This window comes from Carica papaya, chromosome 1 (genome assembly GCF_054855325.1).
Source record: "Carica papaya isolate Zhongbai chromosome 1, ASM5485532v1, whole genome shotgun sequence".
Classification (NCBI taxonomy): Eukaryota; Viridiplantae; Streptophyta; class Magnoliopsida; order Brassicales; family Caricaceae; genus Carica; species Carica papaya.
This window is the reverse complement of record NC_142309.1, coordinates 24,502,190-24,516,767: the sequence shown is the minus strand read 5'-3', so window position 1 is coordinate 24,516,767 and position 14,578 is coordinate 24,502,190. Positions and strand designations below refer to the sequence as shown.

Genomic DNA, 14,578 nt, shown 5'->3' with positions numbered 1-14,578 from the left:
TTTCGGCTCTGTCAAAAACGCAATTCCTTCAAAAATCCAAATACAGTGGTACCAAATTTCTGTTGACCTAAACTGGTGGATGTCAATTAAATTAGGTGTACCGTGAATAAATTATATATGTATAAAAAAAAATGTGCAATGAGTATACATATATATATATAGATATTGATATTGAATCACATGTTTATCAATAATTTTTTAAAAAATTTAAATTTACTAATACAATTTATAAAGTAACACGTAGCGGTTTATATACAATAATTCTTCATTAAGTTATGTAATTTGCTTCCCAAGATACATGTGCATGATTTACAATTAATAAAAAGCTAATTATTTGAATATCATGTTAAAATAAAATTTAAATCTACAAACACAGTTTGTTTTTAATTATAATGCGAAAACACGTGCTTGATTTCCCTTGGATATAAATTGAATAGACAATTACCATAACAATTATCATGAAACATCTTATGGACTGACACAATTAGATAATGAATATGAAAGCAAGGTCATATTGTAAATGGCGGCCGAAGGAAGTGGGTGTTGTAGCATTGATAACAATGCGAGCTAGGCTAATTCATACACATATATACATATATATATATATATATATATGCATACATATGTGCATGATGTATGGTTATAATTAATCAATCGAGTTATCCATATATATATATATATATGATATATCCTATATATACGACATTAATTCATTTTCCGAAAACAAATGGACAAGCTTAAAAATGATGGTTACCCAACTACTAATAATTAATTTTGACGAGAGAAATCGTAAGTAACTCTAACCCAACTTTCTCACACCTAACTCCCATACCTCTCATTTTCATGAAATTAAATATTATAATAATATAGTTTAATTTTCACAAGGAGATTGTAATAAGTAGTTTAAATTAAATTTTGTTCATAAGATTGGTTGGATATCTATATCGAGCTTACTATCTATGATTAAACACTCTTAAAAGCAATTAACACCCATGTGCATTACTTTCTAAGCTAGAGCCAAACATGTCCCGTATGTATATATATATATATATAGTTAGACGATAATTACCATGAAATTTCCTTGATTTATATAAAAAAATCATTAATGTGAAAGATTTGACCCAAAGGTTTCTGAGGAATCTAAGATTGGACCATGACCAACAAATGAATCGATTGTTCAAGAGTGCATAGTTATTGCTTTGAAATATTTAAGATAACTTTTAATAAATGTATGCAACGTATACGTACGTGTAAATATATGGACGGTGGAGATATTAAGGTATTACATATGTAATTGATCAAGTGTAATAGCATAAAGATTGTTGACTGTTGTATGATCAATAGAATTGCGTGTTGAAGTATCGAATCCAAATATTCGATGACTGATGATTTACGGCTCTGACTTTTGACATCCGTGAATCTGTTTCAAGCTTCCATTTCTTAGGCTTTAAACGAGTTCCATGCGTAGTAGTAGTACCTATGGCAAGAATATTAATAATTATGTGCATTATGATTCTCAAACAAATATATATATATATCTCTTATATTAAGCATGTGTTATCATTAAGTTTTACTTTGAAAGAGGGGAAAAAATGAGTTACAAGTGGAGAAGAAATTGGATGCGGACTTCAATGGTGTAGCATAATTTGTGAGCTTGATCCATTGTGTATTAAACGGTATCAATGAACTGAGCATAAATAAGGCATATGGTTTAATATTTTTTTTATATATTTATTTTTTTTATTAAATCAAATTAGAAGTAACAGTAACTTTAATACATTACAAAATAAGATTGAATTAATTTTAAAAATTAAAAAAAAAAAAAAAAACACTTATAACCCAGTAAATTCAAATTAAATCCCTAATTTTATAACCTACATAGTTTATAATTATTTCATCTAAGCTGCTGGTTGATAATTATTATTTTATAAAAATTTTATATAAGTAATGTACATTTAACATTATAAAATTCAATTTGAGAGAAATCGATCTTTTATCTAATAGTTTGAACTATATAAAATGAATCAATTATGAAGAGAAAATAGATCTTATCGTATACAAAATTATTAAAAAAATTGGACTAAAATTTACTAAACGGATTACTATGTATACCTAACTTTACGTGAATTAAGATATGTAAAATTAAAAAAAAAAAGTATAATTTGTTGTCTTGAGAGTACAAATTATGAATACAATATCAGTCGTTTCTTTAAAATAAGAAACATACTTTTTAAGTATCACACTTCTTAACATATTTTATTTTTAATTGATTTGAGTTTCGTAACTAATTATAGTATTAGAACTACTTATAATTTTTTGAAACATATCATTAGATTAATTTTTTTAAAGGAAAATATTTTAGAATTATAATAAAAACTTGAACTTCAATAACATGAACATACTACTTTAGACTACGTATTCATGTATGTTTAAAAGTAATAGAGGGGTAGGATGTAAACGTAAATTAGCAGGGAATGGCGTAAGTTTATTAAATGTAGGTACCAGTTGGCAGGTCCCCTTATTCATTAGCATTAATAGTGTTTCGTTGCTGGGCGATCGGGGCGTTCAATCTCTTCATGTTGCAGCAAGCGGTGAATGAACCGACACACAGGCTTCAATACGTTCGATCATATTATGATATGTTTGGGACCTTTACCACATATACACAATTATTATATATATCCAGTCGAAATAAATTGTTGCATTCCATTTTTTACCAATTAAAACTGAAAATCTACCAAGTGACTTTAAATACATACCGCTGCGGGATACATATAGACTGAAAGGTCCTACGGAGCTCACAGAAAGAGTGATGACATGGCAATCCCCGATCCTATGTAGTTAATGTGTATGTGTATACACGTATATAGGATGGGATATTAATGTCTTGATGGATGAGGGGAAGGTTCTAATTCATTACTGCGTCCTTGGGATTGCATTTACGATTTTAAACAGTAACTACGGCCATTTATGAATGCCTAATAAATGACTCATCATTAACTTTGTTATTCACGTTTCCTCCTCCTATTTTTATTACGGACAGTAATTCCATTAACTATTACATTAAACTAATGCTTCAAAAAAAAAAAAAAAAAAAAAAAAACCACGCAGGGGTTGGGCACTTAATTAATTGAGTGAATGCATATTGTAATTAAGCAGTTGAAGAATATATATATATGCAAAATCAAAATGTATAAGAAAATTAAGAACTGTCACCAACCAACGGAGAGATGAGTGTAAGTAAGTGTGTGCATTTCCTGCGACCCAGGTACGATGACCAAGAATGTACCTAAGTTGGACCACCATATATTACTCACACATCCTATTCATCATCAAACAATTTCTATCTAATTATTCCATTAATACACACACACACATATATGTATATTGCAGTTGATTGTTGATCCATCAACCATATGGTATATAAGTAGATGCTATATATTTATGCATTTACTTACGTTCTCTGTGTGTGATTAATGTCAATTTTATCTCTTTCATGTGCATATGTTATATATGTTGGTAGGTATTTTCTTGTTATTAGTTGGGAAGCACGACGATTAAGATTTAATCAAGAAAACAAGATTTCGGATCAATATTTCAGACGTCACAACTCAATAAGTTTAATCATAATTTAACCAACTTGTTATTTTTAAGCATACAATTTTAGATTTGGAATGTTTTAAACGGCATCCTATCATAACATATGGCAATCTTAATGGGGCCAAAAGGTGCGGTAATAATGCAATGCAATCTTACATCAGAGCTCCTGTCCCTCTCTAATTATGCTCTATCATCTTCAACATAGACTACGCAATATATATATATATATATATATAATCTAATTTATTCGATAATTCGAAATTAAGAGTTTAATTAAAAAAATACTAATATAATAATTTAAATTATTGTGATTTATTTAAAAATTACTATTATAAATTTAATTAAAAATATGAAGTTTGTAATTTTATTAATGTATGATGAGTTAACAATTAACTAAACTATTATATTTGATTTAGCCAGACCAAGAATTTAATTGTTATTGTGATCTGCCTGAATTTATTCAGTTATGATGTATTTAGACTAAAGAAACTGGATCTTAAACATTTATCATCAACACGTTTAGAATTTTTCTCTCAAAAATACTGTAGGTAGAAGATGGAACTGGTTTATAAGATAGGAAACAGAATGTAATCGCCTACCAGTCCAAACTAATAAAAACCAAATTGAATTGATTCTAGTAATAAGTGATAAACCTAAAATCATAGATTCTGGCAGTAAGTCCCATATCAGGTTAAGTGATTAACTCATACACTTTGAAACAGTGAGAGAGAGAGAAGAACATAAATGAAGGAAAGCAGAGGTGGGTTGAGAGCATTTAACAGAGAGGGAAGCCGGTGGCGAGAGTGATGAAGAAATATGTTGAGGGAAGTGAAGGTGTTTCAATGGCCATCCTTGAATTCTGCATTTAAGTGAATTCAAGATGAGTTAATGAAGGCAGGTAGAGTTTTCTTCTTTCAAACTTCTCTCTCAATCCCCTTAAATGGTTTTGGTCCCTTTTTTTTTTTTTTTTTTTTTTTTTTTTTTTAATTTTCCAAAAAATTAATAATCGAATATCTCATTTCAACATTATTTTAAAGACAACTCGACCTTACAAAACTACCCTTTAATTAGTTCGGAGGGAAATTAAAAAAAAAAAAAAAATTAAAAATAAAAGGAGGGTTTAATTAATGTGGATTATGATGAGTTTTAACTAGTTAGCAACGAAATGGTTTTTGTATTTATATCATCTGCTGTGTAGTCTATTTTAGGGTCCCTCGCTAATTTATATTTGGTTGGTGAAATTTGGTTAAGGTATAATCCTCTCAATTGCACATGCTAAGGATACCCCAAACCATCTTCTTTCACACCAATTTTCTCCTCTGATTCTCTTCTGCTTTCTCGCTTAAAATAGAAATCCTCATATTACACTACTTTCATCGGCAACTAAATTTATATGTACCGTTGTCTCAGGCATTGGTTAATCATAATAAATACCGCGAACCGAATCATAATTGTGAGCTTAAATTGAATGGCTATATTTGGTTTAGGAGCATGATCGATCAATTAAGAAATAAATGGCTAAAATGGGAACTCTGGTAATATTTTCTTCTCTGAAATGTGATGATTGAATTTAAGATATGTTACAGTAGTATTTGTAACTAGGATGGCACTAGAAGGAAAAAGAAGATGGAGGAAGGAGGAAGTTGGTATTTTGGTACGTGAAGAGCAGTTGAAAGATATGATTTTTTTTTTTTTTTTTTTTAAAGAAAAGAAAAGAAATAAATAAGAGGGAGAAGAGAAGATATTATTAAATTTGAGCTCATGGGATATTAGTTGTTTTTATGGCCGAGGGGAGAGTTTGTTGATAGCTTCAAAAGCCTTTGAGTGAATTTAAATTAAATTTGGTCATGGATATATTGATGAGAGACATGTATATATATATATATATATATATATGTGTGTGTGTTTTAATTTTTTATGAAGGGGGTGTTGAGAGCTTTAAAAGTTCAGTAGTTCTTTGAGTGACCCAATTGTGGAAGCTGGAGTTATTATGTTATTAAAGATCCATAGCCATTCGAAACCTTCCTTCAACTGTACTCTCACTCTTGTCATTTATTGTCCTCTCACCGCCTCTCATAACTAGTACCACCCCCCCTAAACCTAATTTGCCTCTCTTGGCTTTCTGGCTTGGCTAATAACATCTATTAATCTAATCTATACAAATCTCATTATATCTATATGCATCATTCATGGTAAATCATTAAAAAAAACTTGTATTTTTACTTAAATGTCTTCAAATTAAGTTTTCCAACCATTTTCCTAATAAATTATATCACAAACTATCATGACATTTTGGTATTGATTTTAATGTATCGATATTTTTGAACAATTTTAAAAGCGCACTTAGTCAATTACCGGATTTAGAATTCTACTCTTTGAATTAAATTAAATAGTGTTCCGGATTGCTTATTTTATAATTAAAATTAATATATTATATATATATATATATATATTTGTTTCAATCTCACAAATTTTAAAGAGTGGTTGGTAGATTATTAAAGCACCACAATGTCTTACAAGTACATTTATTTAAACAACGTCAAACATCTTTTAAGACATGTAAAATAATTAAACATAATTTGTTGAAAATATAAAAAAGATATTTAATTTTCAATTTGATTGACCGTGCATTTGATGCATAACCTTTTATAGTTAACGAATGGGGATCACAACATTTTCTTTTCCCAATTTTTTTGGACTGCATCAGATATATATATATATAGTTATAAAGGGTTAAATTTATATAAGTTTTAAAAAACTAATTCTGAACTTGCTTTAACTTGATTTGAATTTAAATTTTAATAAATAAAAAAAATAATTAAATAAGTTTAAATATCAAAATCTATATGGCATAAAAAAGTTAAAAGAGTATATGCGAAGAATGTTGTGAGCTCAAACTTTCTAATATATATTCTTTAAAAGAAGGTATAGACTAATTTTTTTTTTTTTTTTTTGACATTGAGACCGTGCATTAATAACATTATGAAATTTACCAGACATTAATATGGTCACGTATGCCTTCAAGAATTTCAGACTTTGATTATGTAATGGGACGTAAGCATAATTAAGATTATTAATATTATACAGATGTGTGTTGGGTACTTTTGGAGCCATCAAGATCAGGTGCGTGCGTATTTGACCAAAGGGGAGGTTGAGTTGGTTATAATTTCACATCTTGGCTTTTATAACCCACCAGCTTGGAGCTGCTGCATCCTGTTGCACTCTTGTGTATATCTAATGTATATATATTATATATATATACCAGTAATTGAAGAGCCAACTTGGATTGCACGTCATACTTAACTAGGCCCCTTATTTTTTAGTTTTCTACCTTCATATCTGCCTTACTTAGATTCTTCCCTTGCAGTTATATATATCAACATATACACACACGCACATATATATAGCACAAGCCTCTGCCTATATAATCCTCCTAACCATCTCTCTATTTCTAAAGGACAGAGAGAGAGAGAGAGAGAGAGAGAGAGAGGGAATAGCAAAGTGATCGTTGGGTTGAAGAAGCTATATCTATGGTTTCTTTTCAAGCCTCCCTGTCTCCAACCAGGAGAAAGACAGTGCTAGATTTTGAGGATTTATCGAAAAAGAGAAAATGGCAAGAGCCACACGTTGAAGAAACTTTCCACAAACGATCAAATACAGACACACCCAAGTCACCTTTCGACATCGAGTTACACCTCGAGACTCCCTTACCTTTGGAGTGGCAAAGATGTCTCGATATTCAGGTAAATACATATATATCTTTGATCCTACATCGGTTATGTGATTTTAAGGTGATCTTGAATTTAGGAATTTAATCTATGTTTTGTCGTTTAATTAAAGATGATTTGGTGGGTGCAGTCAGGGCAGATACATTTCTACAATACAAGAACTCAGAAGAGAACATCAAGGGATCCAAGGAGCTGCAGCAGTCCTGAGCCACCGAGTCCTAGCCGTCACATGAGCCTTGACCTTGAGCTGAATCTTCTACCGTGCGATCATTCAGTTAAGAAAACCAACGCGAAAAATGAATTACCGCAGCGTAATTCTCCATCAGGTGATCTTCTTTTCGTGGATTCAAGCGTAAATGATAAGAAGAATACGGAGTCAGGGATGATAAATCGTTGCCCTTCTTGGTTGGCGTTTGATGGAGAACAGCAGCAGCAAGAGATGGTCGCAACAGTCTGCATGCGATGCCATATGCTGGTGATGCTCTGCAAGTCGTCGCCTTCATGCCCAAACTGCAAATTCATGCACCCACCAGATCAAAAGCCTGCAAATTTATTCAAGCAAAGGCTGGGTCTCTTGTGCTAGCTACCTGGGTAGTAGTAAAGGATTGAATCAAATTCAGCAAAAAAAAAAAAAAAAAGGAATGGCCAGCTTCAGGTTTATTGTGAATGAAGAAGTATCAACATGTGCAAATTAAAAGCGTCTTTAATTGTTATTTTTCGTCTTCTAAAACTATATATATATATATATATATTAGTGTAGTCTAAGAATCGAGTGTCTTACTCGAATTGTTGTTCTTCTTCTACCCCTTTAACGATAGATCGGCTGCTTTATAGAGAGACAGAGACCTAACGCTAATAGAGGTATAAACGATCCTTTCATGGCGCCATGTTTGGTTCAGTGTGGACTTAACTAGAAAGAGATCTTACTTGGATATACTTCTTAGCCCTTTTGAAAATAAAGAACTGTAGATAAATGTTTTTCATGTTGGCTTTTGTAATGTATCATGATGCCTGAAATGACGGGGTTTAATCATTTAATTGATTGATTCTTCTCCAGTTTGGGTTTTTTAATTAATGGTACGATCAGAAAAATCCAAAATCTCCAGAAACACCGAGTATGCATGAATACGTACATATGTAGAATGTATACGTAGGTAGTGACTGTTGCATTCATAAATTTCATTTTCAGGATGATGTATATTACAATAAACAAGTTTCAGGGACTGAGCTGAACTGAGCTTGATTTTAATAGACAGTACTCTTGAGAAAACAAATATGGATGAAGTGATTGATTTTGTCAGAGCTCTCAATGGCGTGTGACAGGGTATTTAGTCCGGCAGAGTACTTGAGCCTCAGCCATTATATAAATTATACACCTTTCAATCCAACTGCTTATATGATCCAAGAATTTATCTAAAAAAAAAAAAAGAAGAATTAGGATTTGATGTCCTGCATTAATTTGATCTCTTTGCTGATCCCACATCTGATTATTGTCTCCAATCTCTTACATGCAAGAAGGTAGTGTCTGTCAGCTTACCATAGTGCCGGATTCATATGATCCCCGCCAATTGTTAGTATCATGAAGACAGAGGCACGGAAGAGAAAAATATTTTTGTATCGACCAACACTGGTTGTAGTCATGGCTCTCCCACCCCCACGAGTAATCTGTGAACTGTTGGTACAATAAACTGTGACTCCACCATTTTGTCTCATCCCATTCCCTTACAATTAACACCCACATTATTAAATTTAACTACCATGACTTCTTCATGCACGAAATTAAAAAAAGACATATATACTTCAATTTATTTTAGAATAAAAACCCAGTCAGATCTGGAATTAATCCAACTCGCAACAATAGTTGAGAGTAAGGGGTTTTAGATAAAACAGGTTGGAAGATGGACCCAACTATTGATGCTAATCACCTAACACTTCTTTTTATGACTATAAAAATCTTCTTCCTTCTTCTTTCTTTTTTTTATATTTGCAAAAGTATTTTTAAGCGGGTTGCTTCCTCTATCATTGTCATCCTTCAGTTTTATAATTATTAATTCTACTATTACTTCTATTAATAATAATTATTATTATAATAATAATTTTATGAAGGGGCAAAAAAAATATTTGAACAAAACTATTTAATCTTACTACAATTGGTTGACGTTGTGATTATTTTTGATATTATTTTGACATTCGGTTTATTTTTTCTTTTTGATATTATTTTAATTAAACCGAACTTAATATATTACTCAAATTGAATCCAGCCCATTTGTTATCAAAACTTATTCTGTAAAAAAAAACCTAGCCCAAGCCTTGTGCAAAACTCGGCCCAAATAAAAATGCAGCCCAGCCTATAAAGAGTCAAACGGTACCGTTTCAGTCTCCTATTTCTCCTTCCACAAAACGACATTTCAGGGTTTATTTTGGTTCTCATTTTTTCAGATGGAAGAGAAAACCAGAGGCAGGAGAGGATACTTCAGTGGCGTTGGTGATGATTGATGAAGGGCTTTTGTTGAGAGCCGAAGGAGAACAAAGGAGAAAACAAAGGAAGTTACAAAGTCTATATTAATAGAGGATTTCCAATCTGGGCCTCTTAGGTAAATTCTGGAAAACTTTCTTGATTTGCGCTTAGTGGAAATTTCTTCACTCGAATATGATGACAGCATGATGTAGGATGAGCACTTTTTACCACGTACAGAAGGAGTTTTTGTGCAATGTAAAAAGCATGAAGCTGCTTTAACGGATTGCAAAGCATATGTCTTAGATTGTTATGTATACCTGAGAATGAATGTAAAATCCGTAAAATCAATACTGCTTGAGTAGGACTCCCTGAAAAGGCTTCTGTTTGTAATTCACTGTTGTAAATTTTCTCTTTAAAGCATGATCCCCGTTTGAGATTATATGAAGCGTTAATAAATACGAATTAACTGATAAATAGAATAGAAACCTCTTGACTTGGTGAGAATTGATGATGAAGTGTATGATGGGGTAAAATGGACAGGGTAAAGTCTGTGAAATCCTTTTTAATGTTCTATTCATACTCTTTAATTGTTCCTTGGAGTAGATTTTTGGCTTTTGCTGATGGTTCATTTTTCTTGGCTGAGATTATTGGATAAAGAGATTGGGAATTGCGAATCATGATGCCAAATTTAAGTGTTTGAGCCAAAATTTTAATGTGGTGATAGTTTCTGGATGCCCCAAAACAGCATGTCATATAAACCATCTGTATTCTAGAATGCATGTTCCCACAATCCTACTTATATGGGTTTTTTTTTCCTGTGTTTGGGTTTCTGATTTTTGTATAAATCTTCCCTCACCCTGCTTTATGTCCTTTTGGCATGCATTTCATCCTTGCTTGTTGTTTACTCTATATTTTATGCATGGATTGTGGATTGCTTTATTATAACAATGAAACTAATGCATGTAATTTGTTTCATTCACTTTCCAAAATACCCTAAAAGAAGGAATCTATTTATTCCATCCAGGTTTGTTGTTTTCTCAATTTTTGCTGTATTCCACTTTGCTTGCTGGATCTATAAATGAGCAGATTTGGTCTGTCTTCGCAGTTCCTATGTGGCTGCCATTTTGGTACATGTATAATAGTTTAGAGACTGTAAAGATGAGCATTGAATATATCAAATGAATGGTAGTGTACTTTAGTTGTCAAGCATAGACAGATCTACGATTTGACACATTAAAACGAATAGATAGAGGCTGTTGTAAGATGTCCACCTGATAACTGTTTTCCTGTGTTTCTGGCTAAATATGCATGTCCTATTGGCATTAGATTTAGAACTTAAAACAATGAACTTTATTTCCCTATGTTACAAGATGGATGTTTATAGTAGGAATGATGACTCTCCTTTTCATTTTGAATCTCTCTTTTGTGGAGTTTCGTCTAGCATTACTCTTCTGTGAACCATATTTTGGAAGGAGTATGAGGTGGAGATTCTTTCCAGGATGAGGGAAGCTTGAATCGGAACTTAGCCATGATGGCAATATGGTCTGATGACCATATTGGTGATGGAAGACCACGTCCCAAGCTCTCCTGGTCGAGAAGTTCCAGTAGACCTTCAACCATGAAGCAGTTTGCTGTATAGGAAAAAACAACTTAAACTCAGTATCACAAACAAAGTTGAGTAAATTCGTTAATACTTGCAGATGTATTTCTGATAGCAAGGACTTCTAACAACAGGCGCCAATGACAATATTTAAGCCAGAACAACACAGGGAAAAAGCCATTGCAATAATTAAATTTGAATGTTGGCATATGCTACAGGCATTTTGTTATTGCAGAAGGAAAATCTATCCAATAAGTACCACAAATTGAGCTGCTAAAAAGCCTACAAATTCATAATTATTTTGACACATCAAAAGGGTTCAAGTGAGAACTCTTTTGATTTAGATATACTCTTGCTAATTCTGAATAATGATTTGTCCGAGCCATTAATTTTATTCAATGCTGATCTATTAAAACTCATCAATTGATCACACGCCACCTTATTGAGGCCCCAGTTTAAGGATGTATGTTAAAACTTTTTTTTATTAAATTTTGCAATAATGGTATATGACAAAACCAGTCCCAATATTTCATAAGTTGAATCAGTGATGAGTGCTACTCTACCAAGATTACCTGTGTAGAAAATATAATCTAGAGTCCCAAGGAAATTTGGCGTGAAGTTAGTGAAAATGGGTTCACAGTCCAACATCCTCCTCAGCTGGGTTTCCTCAACACTTGTATTAGGAGCAAGAGAAGCATAAGCGCTCGCCTGCAAAAAGAAGTTTTCCTGCATTAGCAAAGCTGATTATCATGACGGACTGCGTTCGTGGTGGAATCACAAAAATGGGGTACGGAATAGTTCCATCAATTTTCATTTTTCCACAAGGGGATAAGAAATGCATCCTAGAAATTATTCTCGCAAAGATAAAATAAATGCTTCATTAGATTTCTAATTGCAGAAAAAGAATATGTTTACCAGAGAAAGGGAATGGGTAAGCTTGAGAAAACGCAATAGCCTCAAGGGATCAGGTTCTCTGGTGTTGAGAGGATTAATCCTACCTTTACTTAGATATGCATAAGCGTTACTGCATACAGGAGCAGAGCTCTGTAAGTAAAAATATATGCATAGTGTGTAATTTACAAACACCAAGCATTTATAATTGACAGAATTTATATATGTGTGTGTGTGTGTATATATATATGTACAGACCCTAAAAATTTACGTAGTCGTGTCAGTGTAATGGGCTTTTGTAATAAAATTCAAAACCACTAAGAAACAAACTGAAGAAGCCAGTTTCTATTAGTCAAAGCAGAAGACAAACCTGGTGGGAAGAACGTTGAAATCCCCACAAAGCAGTATAGGAACTTTTGCCTCTGCAATCCTTTCCAGTCCATCGACTAGCTTCGTAATCTTAACAACAGGAGAAAACACTAAAGTTAGTTACTTTCAAAAATTTCTTCGAAAATAAAATAGAAGAAGCAAATTAGGACAAATGAACCTGAAGTAATTTGACATCAGGAGTGTGGGCACCTGCACATATATGTGTATTTGCCTATATAGGTAACAAGAAATTCAATGTCAGAGCTCCTAGACTTGGTTGTATTAAGCTCTAGAATTTGAAAATACACCATTGATCATACCACGCAAATTCGAGGTGGAAACTCGTTCTCAGACCTTTCTCTTTCCACTGATTCCAGTATAACAACAAGCGCAACATTGTCCTGCAAAAATCAAAGATTTTTTGAAAAGATAAAATTAGAAAAGACTAACGGGTGAAGCTAGGTTGGATATGGAAGAAAAGAAGAAACTGGTATGAAATGATTAATTCTATTATTTATATTCTGACACGTCGTTTCATTTTCAAGTACGAATTAAGTATATATATTGTATTATTGAATCTGATTAAGCAACTAATGCCTTGTTCAGCCGACGCGCGACTATATCTTGGAATTCAGGTTGCAAAACTTCCACGAGAGGTCGTGCTGCCTTAGCATACTCAAGCTGGAAGCAGTAGAAGAGAAGCATCAGCAACTTTTATAATAATATACAGATTTGTTTTTCAATATAGATTTTGGTATTCTTCACCTCATCTCTCATAATTTCTTTGAACATATCATGACGGTAGAATGTTGCACACCCATCAGCTGCAAATAAGTCGTTTCCCACACACACCTGCAACACAATTTATATATACAACACAAACCCAATTGTGACTGTGAGCTCAAATAAAGCATTAAATATACATAATACCTCTCCGGCCTTTTTCTTGAATGCAGCAGAGTAACCAACTTTGGCAAGCTCAGGCTGGAAGAAATTTTCAAAGTGATCACTCTGTACCTGTTTTAACCAAGAAGAAACGATATTACATAGGCTAAAAATTGGAAATCCCAATTAGTTGTTTATATTTTAATAATCATCGGAAAAGTACGTAAGAAATTAATCACCTCCTGGAGACACAGAATATCGGCATCATAGGCAATGATTTCCTCGAGCAAATTCTTCCGGCGGTATTGCCAGACAAGGGCCCATTTAGGGCAGTGTCCGTACGCACCTCTATTAGTAAAGATATCAGAAAGGATATTATATGATAGAACACTAAATCCAAAGTCATTAGAAGATATCTGCTGAGTGGTTCCCAATTGGATCATGTTGCGATGAACACGAGCAGGAAAGTTAATCACAGGCTTCGTCACCGAAATCACCGTCGCACACAGATAAGCGCAACTCGAGCTGTCAATGGCTAAAGTTACAAGCCTTAAACACAAACCAAAATCATCTCTCGTGGGTTCATAAATTTTTGATGACCCGATCTTAACCCATTTTCTGTCGTCTGCTTCTCCTTCCACCACCTCTGGATTCTCACCGATTAACGTGGCCGGGGATTTGCCAATTTGGGTCCACATCTCACAGCTTTCAGGTATCGGATCTTGCTCGCTAGCATTTGCCGGGTCGTTGGCGGCGGTCTCCGCTGCCAGATGGTGACGTTCCACATGGTTTTGCCATGAATCAGAGAGGCACTTTGGAGAGCAATGGTATGAATCCTTCGCCGAGAGATTCAGTTTAGCACATGCTATGCATTGAACAGTAGCCAGTTTACGAGGATGAACACAACAAGTAACACACTCCCGGTACCTATACATATATATATATATATAGGCCAGATTAGACAAATAGAAGAAGACAATATCAGAAAAATTTAATTGACTGTTTATCAATAATCTATTATACACGGAAACATCTGATATCACATAA

At 33.1% G+C, this 14,578-nt stretch overlaps 2 protein-coding genes and 1 long non-coding RNA gene across 5 annotated transcripts; 2 read left to right on the top strand and 1 right to left on the bottom strand.

The window, feature by feature from the left end:
• The first annotated feature begins 6,864 nt into the window (after positions 1-6,864).
• Positions 6,865-8,384, top strand: LOC110816700 (uncharacterized). Of its 2 annotated transcripts, none has more exons than XM_022044995.2 (2): positions 6,865-7,343; positions 7,441-8,384. In XM_022044995.2, exons 1-2 carry the CDS (start codon positions 7,131-7,133, stop codon positions 7,909-7,911), a joined length of 684 nt encoding a protein of 227 aa, XP_021900687.1. In that variant the 5' UTR covers positions 6,865-7,130; the 3' UTR covers positions 7,912-8,384. The 2 variants fall into 2 exon arrangements, with proteins under 2 accessions (XP_021900687.1, XP_021900688.1); XM_022044996.2 differs by having other exon boundaries at positions 6,873-7,343; positions 7,459-8,384.
• Positions 8,385-9,379: 995 nt separating this feature from the next.
• Positions 9,380-11,596, top strand: LOC110816705 (uncharacterized). Of its 2 annotated transcripts, none has more exons than XR_002540071.2 (2): positions 9,380-9,922; positions 11,228-11,596. It is a non-coding gene; the product is annotated as an uncharacterized LOC110816705 (long non-coding RNA). The 2 variants fall into 2 exon arrangements; XR_002540070.2 differs by having other exon boundaries at positions 11,218-11,596.
• On the bottom strand, positions 10,929-14,573 carry LOC110816704 (carbon catabolite repressor protein 4 homolog 1-like). Its single transcript, XM_022045002.2, has 10 exons — positions 13,771-14,573; positions 13,577-13,663; positions 13,412-13,498; positions 13,244-13,327; positions 12,967-13,047; positions 12,825-12,878; positions 12,648-12,736; positions 12,302-12,410; positions 11,959-12,094; positions 10,929-11,417 (listed from the first exon to the last, which is right to left on the bottom strand). Exons 1-10 carry the CDS (start codon positions 14,464-14,466, stop codon positions 11,230-11,232), a joined length of 1,611 nt encoding a protein of 536 aa, XP_021900694.1. The 5' UTR covers positions 14,467-14,573; the 3' UTR covers positions 10,929-11,229.
• Positions 14,574-14,578: the final 5 nt, after the last annotated feature.